This window comes from Chamaea fasciata, unplaced genomic scaffold, assembly GCF_029207755.1.
Source record: "Chamaea fasciata isolate MVZ Bird 193981 ecotype frontalis unplaced genomic scaffold, bChaFas1.0.hap1 SCAF_14, whole genome shotgun sequence".
In the NCBI taxonomy this organism is placed as follows: domain Eukaryota; kingdom Metazoa; phylum Chordata; class Aves; order Passeriformes; family Sylviidae; genus Chamaea; species Chamaea fasciata.
Genome location: NW_027094099.1, coordinates 19,905,183 through 19,924,459, shown reverse-complemented (window position 1 = coordinate 19,924,459; position 19,277 = coordinate 19,905,183). Strand labels below are relative to the sequence as shown.

General features: G+C 63.3%; 1 protein-coding gene across 2 annotated transcripts; it reads left to right on the top strand.

Moving 5' to 3' along the window:
- The first annotated feature begins 3,973 nt into the window (after positions 1-3,973).
- FURIN (furin, paired basic amino acid cleaving enzyme) lies at positions 3,974-18,291 on the top strand. 2 transcript variants are annotated; one of them, XM_066196775.1, is made up of 16 exons: positions 3,974-4,169; positions 6,046-6,430; positions 10,162-10,260; positions 10,887-10,982; positions 11,526-11,654; positions 11,901-11,977; positions 12,339-12,427; positions 12,628-12,800; positions 13,663-13,875; positions 13,968-14,068; positions 14,184-14,287; positions 14,483-14,600; positions 15,462-15,641; positions 15,744-15,868; positions 16,286-16,402; positions 16,479-18,291. In XM_066196775.1, the coding sequence occupies exons 2-16, from the start codon at positions 6,251-6,253 to the stop codon at positions 17,045-17,047; spliced, it is 2,370 nt and encodes a 789-aa protein (XP_066052872.1). In that variant the 5' UTR covers positions 3,974-4,169; positions 6,046-6,250; the 3' UTR covers positions 17,048-18,291. The 2 variants fall into 2 exon arrangements, with proteins under 2 accessions (XP_066052872.1, XP_066052873.1); XM_066196776.1 differs by lacking the exon at positions 3,974-4,169 and having other exon boundaries at positions 5,329-6,430.
- Positions 18,292-19,277: the final 986 nt, after the last annotated feature.

Sequence of the window (19,277 nt, the reverse complement as noted above, 5' to 3'; positions counted from 1 at the left end):
GCTGCGCCTCGTGTCCTGACTCAGCCCCTGCTCTAGTTATAGGGAAGGGTGTCCCTGCAGTGCCCTCCATACAGACTCGTTTCTGTCCCAGAGCTCTCCTCCTTCAGTGTGACCCTGCATGAGACAGGGTTTGCAGGGCTCCCTTGATGCCCTGAAGATGGTGGTTTGCCTGAGCAACAGAGGCATCGGTGCTTTGTAATCCTACAGCACCTTTACAATCCTACAGCACCTACAGCCTCTGCCAGGAACGAGCAAGTGTGGATCTGTGCGCTTGTTGGTGTGCTTCCAGCCTTGGCACCCAGATGACAACTAGAGCACCCACTCTGTGTTTATGTTGTTAACGTTGAGGGTTATCACAGTGTGTTCCCACCTGGTGAGTCCTGTGCCACGTGGCAAGGAATAAGCTTTAACAGGACTTGGAGGAGCAGTTGGCCGCAGCAGCTGAAGGGGAAGCTTGGGGATTGCACACAAAGCAGATACTGTCCTGTTCAGGTGAAGCAAAACTAAAGACCTGGGTAAACAGGGAAATGTCTTCAAGCCTGGCTCAGTTCTGTGGCTGCAGGCGCTGGAAGCCATGGCAGGAAGACGCCCTTCACTGTGAAGTCTCGTTGCCCCGTGTTCCCTTTCCCCAGCGCAGTGGCTGCTGACATCTTGGCCCTGCAGCACTTGGCAGTTGGCAGCTGGGCTGCAGCGGGGTGGGAGGCACTTCATAGGGCTGAACTATGGGGTTCCTGGGGTGGTGTGAGGCCATGGAAGGCTGGCAGCCATTCCACGAGTGAGCCTGGAGCTTGGGCCAGTCTGCCCCTCCGTGCTGTGCCAGCCACACCTGCTGGTCTTTGGGCTGGGCTTGTGTGTCCGTGCTTGTGAGCACCCCCTCCCCAGCCCACCGAAGCCCATGGGCACACAGCATTCCCACTGCTGGGCTGCAGGTGGGCTCCCAGCCTGGTGTTCTCTTCCCATGTGTGCTTGTCTTCCTGTGCATGTCACTTGTGTGGAACAACCCAAGCGCCACAGGCACTTTATAGACTTAGGCTGAGCAAGGATATCCCTGCACCTGTACAGCAGGTGATGACAGAGTGCTGTCACAGGATGGAAGGGCACATTCCACAGCACAGGGCAGGGGCAGAGCCAGACTGGGCTGTGGATCCATACCTTGCCAGCGTTAGGACTGCTGCTGTCAAAGCCCAAGGCAGATAGTTGTAGAATCCACCCTGAGCAGCTGCTGTTTGTGTCTGCAGGACAAGGTCAGGGTGTTTAGGCTGAGCCTGAGTCCCTCCATGTGGCTACAGTGAAATGTTGTGTCTGGGGGTCAGAGATGAATAGAGCTGCTGAAGCCAGCATAACCTTGTGGAGCACAGATCCTGCCTGGGCCACGGCAGTCCCAGCTCCCTGGGCACCAAAAGGCCTGCTGGTAATATCCAGTGTGGAGGGAAAGGGACTGCAGCCTTAGCTTTGGGAGACTGTGAGGGCTGGATAGCACAGCAGAGGGGCTGTGGGCTCACTTCTGCTGGCAAGGGGGGCAGAGCAGGCTGCTCTATGCTGGCTAAACCTTTTGGTATTGATTTGGTCCATCCAGATGTTTCTGCCTGCTGTTGCTGCCTGTTACTTGGTTTTCTCTGCTGGTTTCTCTGTGTGGGCTCTTTGACCTTTTTCTGCTGTTGCCCACTCACTGCCTGCTTTCACCTGCAATCCTGCAGGTCCTCCAGGCTGGGGTGCCTGCAGGCAAGGGTACAGCCCCGTGCTGCTCTGCCTCCCAGGGAGCTTGGGCAGTTGTATTCTGCAACCTGAAAGCTAAAACTGAACCTGATTTTTCCGTGAAAGTGGGTTTCTATTGATGGTGTGCACAGCCAAGCCACACCTCAGTGTGCTCAGTGAAGGGGAGTGTGGAGGACTCTCTCTTGCCCTCAGTGAGAAGTTTGGCCCCTTTGGCTTTAGTGAGAAAGCACCCCAGAGGATCCTGTCGGGGCAGACCTTGCAGGACGGGGCAGTACAGCTGGCTGGCGGTAGTGCTGCCAGTTTGCTGGGCACTGCCGCACAGAGCAGCTGCTTCTGCTGTCTCCGGGGCTGCACTGGTGCCTCTGAGCCATGGTCCCAAGTCTGAGGGGACGGTTCACAATCCTGGCAGATGCGCGGCTGTAGCTGTTTCACCCCCTCGCTGCATCATGGCTGGGGGCAGAGAGGTGTGCCCGGCTGCCCTGTGAGGTGAGTGGGGCACAGCAGCTGCTCAGATCCATGCTGGTGGCCGCACTCTCTGCTCCTTCTGCAGCTGGGCCCCAGGGGGCTGCTGGCTCAGCAGGTCTCCTCCCCGTCCGTGGCGTTGTGCCACCTGCAGCCAGGTGCTTCCCGACCCAGGCGTTTTCTTTGGCAGGGCTGTGGGGTCAGCGCGGGTCCCAGGCCAGTGGTTTGCGTAAGAGCGCGGTGCTTCCTGCCTGCCTGCCCCGCAGCACTGCGATAAGCCCGTGGTGACAAGGGCCCTTTGTCAGCCCCTCTCAGCACCGCATGTCACTGGGTGCAGCAGCTCCTCACCTGTCGAGGCACGGCTGCCAGCGCCCAAAGGAGGCATCCAGAGATAAAGTTCATGGGTGGGGCAGGGAGCCCTCCTCCCATCCTCCCTCCCACGACCGGTCTGGACTCCCGCTCCGGACCTGCCCCTGTCCATGTGTCCTCCATATAACCCCATGGGGCACAGCTGGCTTCCTGTGCCCCCAAGGGCTGGCCTGGGCTCGCCAGCTACAGGGACAACTCCTGAGCATGCTGCAGTGACACTGGGGTGAGTTGCTGCCTGTCTGATGGGTGCCTTCTGCCCCTGGTGGGACTCTGGCCCTGAAGGTGGGCCTGGGGCATCACAGCCCCTGTGGCTGGTAATCTCTGGTGCAGCACTTGGGGGTGGATGCCAGGGTCAGCCCAGCCTGATTACCTGCAGCAAGGGTGCTGCCCTGCAGAACTAACCCAGTTTAGCACAGCAACCTGCCCTGTGCTAGATTTTCTGGGCTGTTCTCAGCATCTCGGTTACCAAGGTGACTGTTTCCTGTGTGATTGCTAATGCTTCACGATCTCGATCATGGTATCTGAGTGACTTCCTTTTCCCTGTAAAGAGCACTAGGACCTGCTCCTGCCGGGGGCTGCCAGATTCATCGCAGGTGTGGAGGATTCAGGTCAGTTTGGGTTCAGGTCACTTTGGGTTCTGCAGTATTTGTGTTGCTAATGGCATGGTCCCGTGCCCACAGTGGGTTGTTCTTTACAAATGACTGAAGCTGTGTTTCACTTCTCACCTTTTCTCCTTGGTGGAAGTCTCTCTTTTGAAACGGGGCTGATAGATTTTCCTTGTGTTGTTCCTTACCACACAGTTTCTCCGTCAGGTTGCTGCACACCGACCTGGCGTTGCAGCCCCACGGTACGGACCTCATGGGAAGCGCGATTCCCGCAGCCTGGCTGGGGAACTCGCTGCTCCGGGGTCTGCCCGGGCTGGGACAGGCTAATCTGGTGGGCTCATGCCCTGCCAGCCCCATGTCGCAGCAAAGCGCACCACTTGCTGCACCAGATGGGACACGGGGCATCTTCTGCGTGCCTTCACTGCAGGCACCCTTATACCCCTGGTCAGTGCCGCGGGCCCGTGGCGGAAGGCTCACGGCTCTCACAGCGCAGAGCCGGGTTTCCTGCCCGGACTGGGGCATAGGTACCCCCGGCTGGCACGTACAGCGCCATGCTCGGCTGCAGGAGAGGCCGTGCAGAGCCCCGGGCCGTGCCCGGTACTGACGACGGGGAACGGCCCCGATTCTGGCCGTGCCCCGGGCGGGCGGGCGGGCGGCGCGGAAGGGCTGCCGGGGGTCCGTGCCAGACCCGGCGCTGCAGCACGGGACGGGAGGGGCGGGCGGCGGTGACGGCATCCGGCGGCGCCCGGCAGAGCGGCGGCCGGGCCGGGCCGGGCCGGGCCGTGCCGTGCCGAAGGAGCCGCGCGGGGCCGGTGGCTCGGCCGTCGGGGCGGGGCCGGGCGGCGCTGACAGCTGCGCGGCGTAAACAAGCGGCCCCACCGGCCGCCCCGGCCGCCCCTGCCTGGGCCGGGCCCGGCTCCGGGGCGGGCGCTCCGGGCGCCCCGCGGCGTGACGCGGCGCCGCCGACAGACGGGCCCGGCTGCCGACGGGACGGAGCGGAGCGGGCAAGGCCGCGCGGTAAGGGCGCGGGACCGGCATCGGCCCGGGACGGCTCGACCCGCCGGCGACCGCGGTTTGACAGCTGGGGCTGCCCTGCCGGACGGGACCCGGGCGGCGGCGGCGGCGGGGCTGGGGCCGGGGCGGCCGCAGCCGCTGGGCGGCCCCGGGCTTAGGGCGCTGCCGGCGGGGATGTGCGGGCCCGGCGGTGCCCGGGAGCGAGCGCGGGGCCGGGCGGCCGCTCTCGGCGCTGGCGCGGGGGCAGCCGGAGCCGCCGCCGCGGGAGGCCGAGGGGGAGCCAGGCCGCGTCCCGCCCCGGCTCCGGCCCGGCCGCCGCCGTCCGGAGCTCCGCCGCTGGAGCCGCCCCGCGGCGGCAGGCCCGGGCCCGCCGCTCAGCCCGGGGCCGCTGGGCTGCCGCTTTGCGGGTCTGGGTCCTCGGGCAGCGAGCACCGGCCGGGCCGCGGTGCGGGACCGGGAGCGCGGCTCCGGGCTGTCCCAGCACGCGGTGGTTCGCTGGCGGCGGGGCCGGCGGGGATGCGCCGCGGGACTCGGGCTGTCCCCCGGACTGTCCCCACGTGCGGCGGTCACCGCTGGAGCGGGACGGCTGCTGGCGCCGGGATCAACGAGGTGGGCAAACTGCTCGGCCCGGGGGTCAGGGATTGGCACGGACGCTGGTAGACCCCATGGGGGATAGTGTTCCCCTGTGCCGTGCTGTGGGCCTTGGCAGTCTGGCACGCGGGGCTCCCGTACAGCCTCCGGCCGGTGCTCGCGGCTCTGGGTACTTCGACGGGGCGGTCCGGCCCGGGGCTGGCCGAGGTGCGGTTGCTGGTGGAGACCCCGTTCTGCGAGTCCCTGCGCTGTCTGTGCCGTAGCCTACGGCGGGGTCTCCGGCGGCTGCTCGGAGCTCTCTCGTCTGGCAGCGCCGCAGGCTGCCGGCTCGCCGTGGCTGCTTCTGGACGGAGGGCGATGTGGCTCCTCTGGGCACTGCCGGCTCTCACCTTTCCAGCTGTCTCTGAAGCATGACCAGATATTCCAGGGTCCCTTTGGAGCTCCGGGTGTGGAGCTTATCCTGGCACCAGCGTGTCATGGGCTTCCTTACCCTGGGTGGGTCAATCCCTGCTTTTTCCCTACAGGCTTCTTGCGTTTGCCCTCCTACAAGGTGTGGGCTGTTCCTGGGCTTCCCGGGGTTCGTGCTGGAGGTGACAGTCTGCCTCTTTTCCTGGTCCTGGTTTCCACCGGGTTGTGGGGATGAGTCACGCCGGTGTCACCATGTTGTGCTCCAGAGGAAGGGCAGAGCTGAGCTGCTGCTGGTGCCAGGCAGCACAGCGCTTGCCATGGCTGCCCGGTGCTGCCTGGTCAATGGCTGTGGAGATCAGAGCCTGGGGCTGTGCTAGCTGGGGACCGGGAGCTCCCTTTGACTTTCCTCCCTCCAGTCTCTCCTTGTGCTGGGGTTCTTCACACAGCCCCTGGGGACATCTTTGGTCTCCCTTTGGGACTGAAGAGGCAGGCCCACCTCTTGTGGTTTCTCCCACCTCTGTACCCGCATAGTCCCATCCTAGCTGGAGCAGGGGTAGCGGCAGCAGGAGGAACAGTGTCCCTTGTCTCGCCTCTCCCCTGCTTTGGTGCCCTCCTCTCCCTGCTGGTTGACTCCCTGTGTTTATAAGCAAACATTGGGTAATAGGCAAGGTAAACAGCATCTCCATGCAGGAGCAGACGTGCGGGCACACCGCCAAGCCAGGCAGGTCCTTGGCTGTCCGTGTGCTGTGGGGGGCAGCTGGTGCTGTGTGCTGGGCCCCCTTGCCCAATGGCTCACCCATGTCTCGACATGGTGCTGCCTGCCCTCCCTAGGCCTGAGGAAGGGTACCCTGGGCCTGACCACTGTCGTGTCTCTCTGCAGATCGTGCTTCTGTCCTGGACGGTCTGTTCCTGTGCTTTTGTGGGCTTGGCCCCATGTGGGCTTGGGCTGAGCTGGGACCAGTAGGGCAGAGAGGCCGGTGTGCCTCGGAGTGCTGACGCTGGGAGGCTGCTGGACCTCCTGCTCCCAGGACCTTCCTGCTCCCGGGACCCTCCTGCTCCCCAGCTTGAGGAACCCCGATACTCTGATGGATCTGAGGCCCTGTGCGCTGCTGTTGCTCTGGACTCTGGTGGTTGCCCTCACTCTCCTGGACCAGGAGGTGCTAGCCCAGCATATTTACACCAACACCTGGGCTGTGCTCGTCCCTGCAGGACCCCAGGAGGCTGACAGGCTCGCCAGGAAGCATGGATTCCTCAACCTAGGTCCGGTAAGTCTCCTGCTTTCTGTCTTCTCATGGAACTAGTGTTCTCTGCCATGGTTCTGGGAAGGCCCTGAGCTGAGTCCCAGAGCTGGCCTGGGGCCTCTTTTTGGCAGCAGGGTCACTGTGTTTGTGCCTGTTTGCTGTGGCCTTCCAGCATCTGCTGCCTTGACTCGATGGTGGCAATTAACTGTGAGGAGCCGGGGCCTCCCCTTGTCACTGGGACCTTCTGGTCACATGGCATGGCACAGCGTGGCACAGCACAGTGCCTGCTGGATGGGGAAGCCGGAAAAGCCCATCCTAGCATGAAGGACCTGGACTGGAGGTGCGGTGTGATGATGGATGGGAAGGCTTCCAGATTCCACTGTTGCTCCCCACAGCAAGCTGCCCAGTGCAGCATAGCCTCGGCTCAGCGGGACAGTAGCAGCACCTCTGAGCTATCCCCAGAGGGGATCTGACAGCAGTTGTGTATTCTTACCCCTAAACTGTCCTTGACATAAGGTGTGTCAGCAGGTTCCCCCAGCGCTCAGCTTTCCCTGCTGTCAGCCAGTGTGCGTGGCTGTGCTGGGAGTGAGCACTCTCCGGGAAGGAAGTGCAGGGTGAAATCCCAGAGGAAATTGCACAACTGGTGGCTGTGGTGTCAGGACCTTGCTGTGAGCAGCTGCTGGGAGCAGTGGCAGTAGGAAGGTGGCTGCTGCAGGAGCCAGCGGGACCTTGTCCTCCCACCCAAAAGGAGCCCTGCATGGGCACTGGGCACGGAGGGTCCTCTGGCTCAGGGAGCCCCACGTCCTCTGGGACTTTTGCCTTAGGAGTAAACTGTGGGGGTTGTGGCCACACCCAGTGAGGGTGTCCGTGCTGGACAGGCCATGGCGTGGCCTTACGTAGCTGCTGTCAGGGTGGCAGTGGCTCAGAGCAGATCTCAGGGGAAAGGACTTGTCAGGGCAAGGCAGCTGCCATGCACAGGGGACTGGGAGAGTGGCATGTCCCACCAGACTGGATCTCTGATGAGTCCCCTTGGAGTGGGGATGGGGCTGAGGTACCATCAGCTCCTGGCAGTGCTTCCCCTCATGCTGTGGTGCCTGGTCCCAGGCCTGGCTGCCAGGGCCAAGGGGCACTGCTTCTGTGGTTTCATCTCCACAGTGCAGGGCCTTGTGCTTCAGGTGAGAGCCCAGGCCTGTCACAAATTCCATCCCTGTGAGCCACAGATGCTCTGTGCCAGCTCTGCCCTTGTCTCCCCACCGTGGTTCTGTGGCTGGAGGCTGGCACCTCTTCCTGGCTCCCCATCCTCTCACAGCAGTGAGCCTGCCCTTGCAGGCAGAGCCCCACATGCTGCAGCAGCCCAGGCTGTGGCAGGGGCTTCTGGTCTGGGCATGTTTTCTCCTGTTCTGGAGCCTGTCCCACTGTCTGTGCTGCGGGACAAGGTTTGTCTGGCCAGGGCCTTGCAGAGGGGTCCTGGCAGTCCAGTGGGAAAAACAAGGCTGGAAAGAGCCTGGCTTTCCCTCGCAGGTTTCTGGACTGCTGCCACTGGGACAGGATGTGCAGCCAGACTGGGAGTGCGGGATCTGGGTGCATCTGACAGTGCCCCAGTGAGAGGGCCCCAGAGTCCTTATCTGAGAGGATCCTGGCCTCAGCCTGGGGTTTGGACACTGTCCCCAGAGCTGTGCTGTCCTGCCATACCCCCGGCTCCACTGCTGCCTATGGGGTGGGAACCAGTGGCACCTTGGGCAGAGGGCCTATGACTGGTTCCTGTGGCCTTGGGGAAGGCTTGAGGGAGGACACAGGGGACATTGGGGGGTCGTGGATCAGAGGTGGGAGTTGTGTGTGGCAGTGAGGTGGGTGTGGGGGGAGTTGCACTGCTGGGGTTGTGCAGAGAGGGGGGCACAGGTATTGCCGCCCACAGCTGGGGCTGGGGTCACTGGGGAAGGGCACTGATGGTGCCACCCTGGGCTGTGGTGGCAGGACAGTGCCATCCTGGGAGGGGGTGGTCCTGTCTCCCACACCACTGGGCTGCAGGTCCAGCATGTTGCTCCACTGCCAGGGCCATGGTCAGGCATGCAGGCAGCCTTCTAGCCCTGGGACTGGCCGGGGTAGTTGTGAGCTGTGGCCAGGGTTTGGGCAGCAGCACTGAACTGGCACCAGGGACACGTGCTGAGGGGTGGCTTTGCCCTTGCTGAAGACAGGGACTGTGGAGATTAGGGTGGAAGTGTGTGGGCTGGCCAGCTCCTGGCTGCCACCACAGTGTCACTGCTGACCTAATCCAGTTGGATGACCAGTCAGAGCTGTCATCTGCGTGCAGGAACAGTCTGGACTCTGTCCATGCCCCCGGAGGGGGTGAGGGATGATGAGGGAGGGCAACCAACCTGCAGCTTGCATTCCCCTACCAGCCCTGTGCAGAGGCTTTGTACCTTGACGCCTCCTCAGGGGCTCTGAACTGACAGGCATCCTGGGCTGTGTCATGGAACACAGTGTGCCAGAGGAGCAGGTCCAGCGTTTGGGCTGCAGTGCACACCTGGGAGAGCTGGCTTCTGCTCTGGGCCTGGGGGTGCTCAGCTGGGTGCACCTTGCTCAGCCCAGTGTGTCCAAATCGGCAGCACACCTGCAGAGCTCTAATAAGCTGGGGAGGTTTGTTAGCCCCAAACAGACTGTTTTGGGGCAGCCTGAGATGGAGGAGGGTGAGATGTCCTCATATCCCTAGAGCTCGTGCAGCCCAGCCCCTCCAGCTCTGGCACTGCCTGGGCAGCTGGATCCTGCCTGTGGCTGCTGCCGGGGCTTTGTGACTCACAGGGGGCTGGGTTCGTGCTTGGCCCCCTGTCCCCAGTTAGGGCAGGCTGCTGGGCTGGGAGGCCCTGGGTGGCCAGGGTGGGGCCACTGGGTCCATCAGCCCCGGGACGTGTGGGAAGGGATACGGAAATGACAGTACTGGGGAGGGTTTGGGGTTTAAAAATAACCATCTGAGCAGCAGCATGGCCTCCTGGCCCCACCAGCTGTGCTGGATTCCCATCCTGCCCCAGCTGGGCTGTGCTGGAGTCCCAGTCTGGGCTGTCCCCTCGTGGGAGTGGGGCTGGGGTGAGCACAGCACGGCTGCTTGGTGGTGGGAGTTGGACCCCGCTGGGGCTGGATGCCTGCATGCCTCCTGCTCTGCCCCACTGAAACTGGCTGTGCCCCAGGCAGAGGCTGGCACTGGGTGGGTGTTCCAGTGGGGCACTTGGGGAGAAGCCAGCAGCCTGTCCAGAGGTACAGAGGCTGGTGCAGACCCTGCTCTGGCTGCGACCACCTGGGGTGTGGGGCCTGGAGCTACTGGGACCGCCTTCCAGGAGGAGCTGGTTGGCTCTGGGAGAGAAGCAGTGGGTTTGTCTCCTGAGTCTGGTGTCTCTCACAGGCTGACTCTGAAAGGCCTGTCCCTCTGCCACTGCTTGCCAGGGGCCTTCCTGCCAGGGCAGCAGCTTTTTTGGACAATGTGAGACTTGCTTCCATGTGGGGACCTGTGGGAGAGTGAGATGCACAGTGGCTGCATTTCTGGTACTCCAGGGACTTCCCAGCTACCTTGTCACCAGCTGCCACAGCTTCTCACAGGAAGTCCTGCCCAGAGTACTGGCCATAAGCCTCACCAGCCACTCTGGCGTGGGGGGCCCAGCCTGTGGATGGCAGCCCTGGAGCTCAGGATTGCAGATGTGGGGTGTAGAGAGTCTGGGAGACCAGGCTGTGGTGTCTGTGCCATGAGCAGCATTTCTCTGTTGCAGATCTTTGGCGACTATTACCACTTTCGGCACCGCGGCGTGGCGAAGCGTTCCCTGTCGCCCCACCAGCCCTGGCACAGCCGCCTGGCCAGGGAGCCGCAGGTACGGGTGAGGAGGGGCCTGAGCCTGGTCCCAGGCACTTCACAAGGGCATGTGAGCCAGTGCTGGGCACGAGACAGGGCTGAGCTGCCGTAGCCATTCCTTGGCAGAGGCAGGTGGGAGCCCGCCAGGTGTCTGGCAAGGGCAGGGGGTTGGTGGACCCAGCGTCACTGGCCTGTGGGTAGTTGCAATCCCAGGGCCCAGAGAGCCTCTGTTCCCAGGAGAGCTCTGTGTACTTGTACACAGGACAAGGTGTGCAGGGCAATAAACAGATCCCAGAGCAGGGCTGTGTGGGGGCTGCTGTTTTCCCCATCCTCTGGCTTCAGCCCAGGCCCTGCAAGGCGTGTGGTGTGGTGTGGCAGCTCTCAGCAGCCCGTGTCTCAGTGGAGCTTGGCACTCTGACTGTCCTGCTCCACTGAAGCACAGCCTTTGCAGGACACAGCCAGGCAGGGGGCCTGGAGGGGCAGACTGGGGGTGGCAGTAGCTCTGACAGATCCAATACTCTGCCAGGCCAGAGCTCACTGTGAGCTTCCTGGGGAGAGCCCCTCCAGGCAGGCTGAGGGTTGGGGTCACGAGGAGCTCATGGCGTGAGGGGTTGGCAGGGGACCCCACGCCTTCTCTGCCCTTAGGTGCAGTGGCTGGAGCAGCAGGTGGCAAAGCGCAGGACCAAGCGAGACGTTTTCATGGAGCCCACAGACCCAAAGTTCCCACAGCAGTGGTACCTGGTGAGTGTTGGGGCAGGAAGGGGCACGTGCTCATGATTCCAGATGCGAGTTTGGGGACACAGATGTGGCAGCCTGGGAACTGCTGCTAGGCTGGCAGGAGGGAGGAGGAGGAGAAGGGGGAAGGCCTGGGGCAGCCACCTAGTGCTGTGTTATGGGAACACCTGCGAGAGGAGGCTCTGCTTGCAGAGCTGTGGCTCCTGACTGGAGTGCTGGGAGGGCTGGGGGGAGCCCAGGACCAGACCAGGAGGTACAGCCTTTTGCTTGGCCCAGGAATGGGTCCATGCCTCCGCCTGCTTCCTGGAGCTTGCGGACAAGCCTGATCTCTGCAAAGGGTGCCTTGTCAGTGGGACTCAAGCACAGTCTGGGGCTCAGTCTTGCTTTCAGAGCAGCCCTTCTCAGCTAGTTGTGCCCAACCCTGTGCCCAGGTCCCTGGGGTTCCTCGTTGCAAACCACAGAAGAGCAGGGTGAGAGCTGGGTGGGTTTTGGCCCATCACAGTGGCCATGGCTGGGTGCATCTCCTAGTGCCAAGGCTTCTTTTGACAGTACAACACAAACCAGCGGGACCTGAACGTGCGTCAGGCCTGGGAACAGGGATACACGGGCAAGGGCATAGTGGTGTCCATCCTGGATGACGGCATTGAGAAGAACCACCCTGACCTGGAGGCCAACTATGTGAGTTTGGGTGATGGTGCAGGGCGGAGTGCCATGGGAGCTGGTCTGGGCAGCTGTGTCCCTGCAGGGCAACCCCAGAGCTGAGGTACAGGGCTGGTGCCACCGTGGTGGGACATGGGGGTGGGATTGGAGCCTGCCCACTTCTGCTCATCTCAACCTCAGGCCATGGAGTGCAAGCATGAAGTAAGGGCAGTGGGGCTCGGTGGCTAAGGTAGACAGTCTCCAAATGTCTAATTTGTCTTCCAGGACCCAGGGGCAAGTTTTGATGTCAATGACCAGGACCCAGACCCACAGCCCCGCTACACGCAGATGAATGACAACAGGTGAAGCAGAAGGGAGGGATGAAGATATGGAGCCTGAGTGTGGCAGGGACTTAATGCAGTGCCATCCCATATGGGCTGCTGGAAGCTGTGAGGCTGGCAGCATACTTCTGCCCCATGGGGAACCCTTCACCTCCCTTTTAGACATGACCAGCATCCTTTTTCTGCCCACACTGAAGAGCCAGTGTGGCCTGTTCAGGGCCCTGGCTCTGGAGCGGGAGGGCAGATGGAGGAGCCTTCATTGGCTGCCTGGTTTGAGGGGACAGGAGGCAGCCCGGGTGGGGGGTGCTGGGGCTGCAGCCAGTACTGACCCCTGTGCTCCTCGCACCCCGTATGAGCGTGCTTTGTCCTGTTTTGGTTACAGACATGGCACACGCTGTGCTGGAGAGGTGGCTGCTGTGGCAAACAACGGGATCTGTGGTGTTGGCGTGGCGTACAATGCCAGGATCGGAGGTGGGTGCTGCCCTGCCCTGCCCTGTGGGCGTTGAGTGGCCGCAGCAGCAGCTGAGCTGGGGACCCTGGCACTGCTGGCTGCGGCAGCCCTGTGACAGCCCTTGGCACAGGTGGCAGTAGGGGTTGGAGGGTTCTCACCAGCGACACCGTGGCCACTCTGCCCCAGCCGGTCGCCCGTGACGTTTGCTGTCTGGCCCTAGGTGTGCGCATGCTGGACGGGGAGGTGACGGATGCTGTGGAGGCCCATTCCCTGGGCCTCAACCCCAACCACATCCACATCTACAGTGCCAGCTGGGGCCCTGAGGACGATGGCAAGACTGTGGATGGCCCGGCCCGGCTGGCAGAGGAGGCTTTCTTCCGTGGGGTCAGCCAGGTGAGAAGGAGGGTTTGCTGAGGGAGCACTGGCCTTACTCCTGCCCTCCTCCCAGGCCTCCCTTCCCTCTGCCTGCCCTGGTTGTTACCCTGGTCCTCCCATGATGAGCCATCTTCCCGCCCATCTCTAGGATCAGGCTCTGTTAGTTTTTGTTGTTCTTTCTGTGTGATGGCTCTGAGTCAGGACTCCTCCCGTGTGGTGTTATCTCACCGCTGTGAGCGCTCCTGCGTGGGATGCTCTCTCCCTGCTCTCCCAAGCCCTCACCTGGTTCTTGTCTGGTTTTGCGCCAGCTGTTCACCCTTGCTTCCTTCACCCATCCTCCCCCACTGTCCCTTTGTGCTGGCAGTGTCGCCCACCTGGGGAGCTGTGTCATGTTCTGCCCAGGATTCCCTACAGAGAGATGTATGTGGTGCCATGCTGACACTGTCACGTCCTCTGCAAGGGTAGCTGCCACATTTGGGTGTCGAGGCATGGCCAGGACTGTGCTGTGGGCTCCTGCAGCTCTGCCAAGCACTGCAATCCCATGCAGACTGAGTCAGGCCAGGTGACTTCTGAGCAGAAAAAGACTCGGGCTCCTGGAAGCCTCACATTGTCTGGGCCTCCTGCTGCCTGGTGTGTCACCCACTGGGACAGCCCTGGAGCCTCAGCCGAGGTACTGGGCACCCTCCATAGGGATAGTGGTGGTGAGGACACCCGGCTTGCTGGGCTGTGACTGGGGTGTCACGCTGTCCCCTGTGAGCCAGCCACTTCTGCTCTGTCTGCCCGACTCAGGCTGGCACCAACCACTGGCTCCCAGCTCCAGCCTGGGGTTTCCTGTGTGTGGCAGTGTTGGTGCTTGCCCTCACCATGCCTCTGTTGCTAGGGCCGAGGCGGGCTGGGCTCCATCTTCGTCTGGGCCTCTGGGAATGGGGGCCGCGAGCATGACAGCTGCAACTGTGACGGTTACACCAACAGCATCTACACACTGTCCATCAGCAGCACCACACAGTACGGCAACGTGCCCTGGTACAGCGAGGCCTGCTCCTCTACCCTCGCCACCACCTACAGCAGCGGCAACCAGAATGAGAAGCAGATTGTGAGTGGGGGCTGCTGCTGCCCACAGGGGGCCGGGGGCTCAGGGGTGGGATGTGCCTGCAGCGTTTCCTGCCCTGGCACTCCTCCTCGCAGGTGACCACTGACCTCAGACAGAAGTGCACCGAGCTGCACACCGGGACGTCGGCCTCAGCGCCCCTGGCCGCTGGCATCATCGCCCTCGCCCTGGAAGCCAAGTAAGGGCAGGACAGGGGGGGCTGTGCTAGCCCCCTGCAGCAGTGGCACCTGGACGTGGACCTGCCTGGGGCCAGCGGGAACTGGCACTGACCTGAGCTCCATGTCTCCCTGTAGCAAGAACTTGACCTGGCGGGACATGCAGCACCTGGTGGTGCAGACCTCAAAGCCAGCTCACCTGAATGCCAATGACTGGGTCACCAACGGTGTTGGCCGCAAAGGTACTGGGGTGCTGGGGTGGGACCGGGGTCTCCCAGTCCCATGTGTACCAGTAGCCTTGGGGTGCTGAGGCAGAGTGCCCTGGCAGCCCTGCAGGGTGAAGGAGGCAGGGGGGCCCCGTGAGCATGCAGCATGGCCAGGCAAACATCCCCCACTGGGTACCCCAGAAGCGGCGCTGACCCCCTCTTTGTCCACAGTCAGCCACTCATATGGCTACGGGCTGCTGGATGCCGGGGCCATGGTGAACCTGGCCAAGAACTGGACCACGGTGGGACCTCAGAGGAAGTGTGTCATTGACATCCTTGCAGAGCCCAGGTACGGGCTGGTGAGCCCAGGAGAGGATCACTCGGCATCTGTTCTGCACAGGAGCATGAGAGCCTCTAGGCTCTAGAGCAGGGAGTGGGGACGATCTCGGGGACTGAACTGCTGCTGAGACCCTTGGAGCATCCTCCTGTGAGAGCCTAGGGAGAGCTGGGAAAGGCACCTCCAACCATCCAGCGCTGACGTCACTGATGAGCCTCCCCACTGTGGGGCTGGGCCAGTCACTGTGGGCAGACTGGGGCGCTGCGGTTGGGGTGCAGCCAGCACGAGTCATCCTGGACAGAGGGGCTTTTCAGGGGGCAGACAGAAGCTCCTTTGACTCCTGCTTGGCTGCTGCTGCCACAGAGCAGCGTGTGCAGTCTTGTCTGTGGCCAGGGCACTCCCTAGGGGCTCCTGGGTGGGGGATCATGTTTCTGTGCATGAAGGGAGCTAGGGCTGGGCTCTGCCCTGACCCCCCAGGGGAGCCAGCCCTGTGTGGATACAGCAGGCACATCCTGTGCTGGGGGAGCAGCCACACGCCAGCAGCAGGACGGGGATGACTGCCCATCCCATCCCTGGCTGTGCCATGCAGGGTGTAGCTGGCCTGCAGTGTGTGAATAAAGGGGCTATTCAGGGCTTGAATAGAGTGGTGCCTGGGGAGGCAGCGCAGTTCCCCCACCAAGTCCAGGAGCTGGAGCACCCCTTCTCCTACCTGCACCCGTCTGGGAATGGCACCGTGATGGTGCCCCTTTGACCCACTGCAGATTTGATTCCCACTCTGGCTGCCCTGGTGCCCAGTCCCCCACAGCAAGGAATGGGGACTGTGGCGTGTCCCCCTGGTCTGGGACTGGCCTCACCCATGCCTGTCCTCGGCAGGGACATTGGGAAGCGCCTGGAGGTACGGCGGAAGGTGGATGCCTGCCTGGGGAAAGCCAACTACATCAGCCGGCTGGAGCACGCGCAGGCCAGGCTGACACTGTCCTACAACCGGCGGGGGGACCTGGCCATCCACCTGGTCAGCCCCATGGGCACCCGCTCCACCCTCCTGGCTGCCAGGTGGGTGCTGGGCTGTGGGGTGCCCCAGGCTGGCCCCTGGCCTAGGCTGGCACAGGTGAGTTTGGGATATGTTGACACGCACATCTTGCCTCTGTTGCTCAGGCCGCACGACTTCTCGGCCGATGGCTTCAATGACTGGGCCTTCATGACGACGCACTCGTGGGATGAGGACCCCTCCGGGGAGTGGGTGCTGGAGATCGAGAACACCAGTGATGCCAAGAACTATGGTAGGGGTGTGCTTCCCCATCCACTGCCTCCCTCCAAGTCTGGGATGTGAGCTGTGTGGTCACCCAGCTTCCCCCTCCTGCTCCTGAACTGTGAGGGGCCAGTAACATCTTGGATGTTTTGGGTGATCTGGCTGGGGAGAGGCTGGACTTGGGCATGTGGGATGGTGCTGCAGCCCCTCTGGGGCAGCGGGAGTCCAGGCAGAAGGAGACCCCATGCTAGCTCACCTGACCTCCTGCCCCTTGGGGCTCCTGTGCAGGGGCATGGCCCCACAAGAGGCACGCTCCCAGGTGGTGGGCACAACCCTGCTGTCCCCTGGCAGCTGGAATGGGGACCAGCGTGAGCCCCCTCCGTGTGCCTGTCATGGGCATGGGTGGTCTCGTGGGTACCTCTGTGGGCCTCACCCTGCACTGTTGCAGGCACGCTTACCAAGTTCACGCTTGTGCTGTATGGGACGGCCACCGACTCCCCCAGCCTCTCCAACCAGCTGGAGAGCAGTGGCTGCAAGACCCTGACCCCCAGCCAGACCTGTGTGGGTGAGTTTGGGGACAGCAGGGTGGGAATGTGGGCACAAGCAGCCCCCAGTCCGTGCTGACCCTGCCTGTCCCACAGTCTGCGAGGAGGGGTACTACCTGCACCAGAAGAGCTGCCTGAAGCACTGCCCTCCTGGCTTCGCACCCGGTGTCCAGAGCACGCACTACAACCTGGAGAACAGCGTGGAGCCCATTGCACCCCACCTCTGCCTGCCCTGCCACCCCTCCTGTGCCACCTGTGCAGGACCTGGCCCCAACCAGTGCCTCACCTGTCCTGCACACTCCCACTTCAGCAGCCTGGACCTCTCCTGCTCCCACCAGACACAGAGCAGCCGTGCGTCCCCTGCCCTGGTAGATGGCGAGGGGCCAGCTGAGGCCCCCCCTCCGGTCAACTTGCCTGTCCTCATCGCTAGCCTCAGCTGTATCCTCATCGTCGTCATCTTTGTCACCATCTTCTTGGTGCTGCAAGCACGCTCAGGCTTCAGCCTGCGGGGTGTGAAGGTGTATGCCCTGGACAGCGGGATCATCTCCTACAGGGGGCTCCCCTCCGACATCTGGCAGGAGGAGGGTCCCTCTGAGTCGGACGGTGAGGATTATGAGGCCCACAGCGAGAGGACTGCCTTCATCAGAGACCAAAGTGCCCTTTGATGAGCCCTCCTGCCCCTCCCTCCTCCCTGCCCAGCACTGCAGGGCTGAGGCAGGTGAGGCTGAGGGGCCCTGGACTCTGCCCCTGTCTCCTTCCTGCACTGCAGCAGCCTGGGGCTCCCACCCACTGGCACCGTCCCTCAGCCCCAGTCTGGGCGGCCAGGCATGGTCCTGCAGGCACCATCCCCAGCACAGCACCGTCCCAGTCTTGCACCATCTCTCCTGGCCATGCGTCCATCCTGTGCCCCATGCTGGGGTGTTTGGTGGCAGTGGGGCCCCTGACACTTCCTGGCCCTGCATGGGCAGCAGCGTCTCCCATGCTGAGTACATGGCTGCTGCTTTGGGGTCCTGTGAGTTCTCCAGGGTGGGCAGCGTGTGAAGTCCCTGGGTTGCCGTGGTTCAAGGTGGGCTGGCTGGAGCAGGGGTGGCTTTGCTCCCAGGGCTGAGCCCAGCCTGTGCCACAGCATCCCCCTGCCCCTGCCACCCTCTGCGTCCCAGGCTCTGTTTGTTGTGTCCCGGCTCCCTGCCACTTCCCATGGGCCTGTCCGCTTCCACCCGTGCCCTTCAACAGCAATAATGGCCAGGCCTCAGCTGCTGCTGCCCACTGCCTGCCCATCCCACCGCCGCTGCCTGCAGCAGGTAGGAGCCCTGGCACCGGGGAGTATCAGGCTGGGCACCGCCTGACCCAGTGCCCATGGCACAGCCCACAGCCTGGGCAGGGACCCCTCGCACAGTCCCTGCCTTGGGGGGCTGCCTTGGGCCCCTTGTGTTCTGCCCCCGGGCAGGGCTGTAGGTGCTGCTGGCTGGGATCGTCAGGTAGCGCCAGTGCCAGCACTGCCCCAGCTCTGCCTGCGTCCTGCCTGTGCTGGGCAGTGCCCAGCATTCCTGCAGCCCTAGCCCCCGATGTGCCTTGCCCCCACTTGGTGACAATCTGTTCTGCTCCCCGCTGGAGCCCTTCCCCTTGCTGCCCCTTCCCTGTGGGCTGGGGGCCAGTGCCACGAGCTCCTTTGCTGTCTGCCGCCGCACACCGGGGCCATGGTGCAGGCTCCCACCTGCGCCAGCCATGGACGGAGCCACTGGCCAGGGGCCACAGGACTATTTTTCTATAACAACTTTTTGGTGCACAGTAATTTTTTCTTGTAATTTAATCAGCCGGGAGCTGCCTCCTGAGCCTGTTTTTAATTTAATGGATGTGGATATAACGCTAGAGAGACTGAGTTATTAAATGTTCAGAACTATGCAAACCAGCTCCGCTGCCTGTGCTCTGTACGCCGTGGGTGCTGTGGCCTGGCTGTGGAGACCGTGGGCCTCAGGGGCACCCAGATCTGCTCTGTCTGCGTGTGCGTGCACAGGAAAAGCCTGGGGAGGACCTGGCACCCCTTTCCCACAGCATGTAGGCTCGGTCCCTTCACCACAGCCTGGGGCCCAGCTGCAGCTCCCGGGTCTAGGCTCACCCTGCAGCCGGAGCACGATGCCCCTGGTGCGGGAATGGCCAGGCTGGACCTGGGACCACGACCGCCCACGCTGTGGCCAACTGCAGACACAGCCCCCCTCCCCAGCCTCACCGAGCCCCCCGCGGGCTCCCGGCCCGCACAGAGGCGCCCGCTGGGGCTGTGCTCCGTCACAGAGGCGGCTCCTCCCTGCGGGGTCCCTCGGCCGCGCTGTGTCCTGGGCCGCGGTGGTTTCCTGTGGCCAGGAGCGAGGTCCCCGTGGCGTGCACGGCCTGCAGCGGGCTCACTGCTCTTCCCCTTCTCACGAGGCGGGGCGGCCGCCGGGCAGCGATCGGGCCGTCCAGAGAGAGCTGCTGCAGTTGCGGTCAGATGCAGAGCCGCCCAGCCCCGAGCGGCCTGGCGCCGGCGGGGAGGGGACCCAGGCTGCCCGGGGGATGCTGAGGGGATGGTGGTGGTGGGAGAGGCAGCACGGCGGCAGCCCCTGCCTTGGAGCTGCTCCCGGGCGTGGCCACCCCTCAGGGCTCCGCTCTAGGAAGGCGAGTCAGCAAAGTTCCCGCCTGGTACGCTTTTTTCCCTGACTTCCTCTAGAAGTGGAGCCGGCCCGGCGGCCGTGTCCTGCAGGTGACGCCGAAACCCCTCTGGCGCCGGAGCCTCCCTGCCGGTCACAGGAGCGGGCTCAGGCCAAAACATCCAGGCGGCGGCGAGGCTGAGCTGAGCGGAGCTGACCTGGGCCGTGCCACCGGGCAGTGGCAGTGGTGGTGGCAGCTGGCCCGGTGTGACGC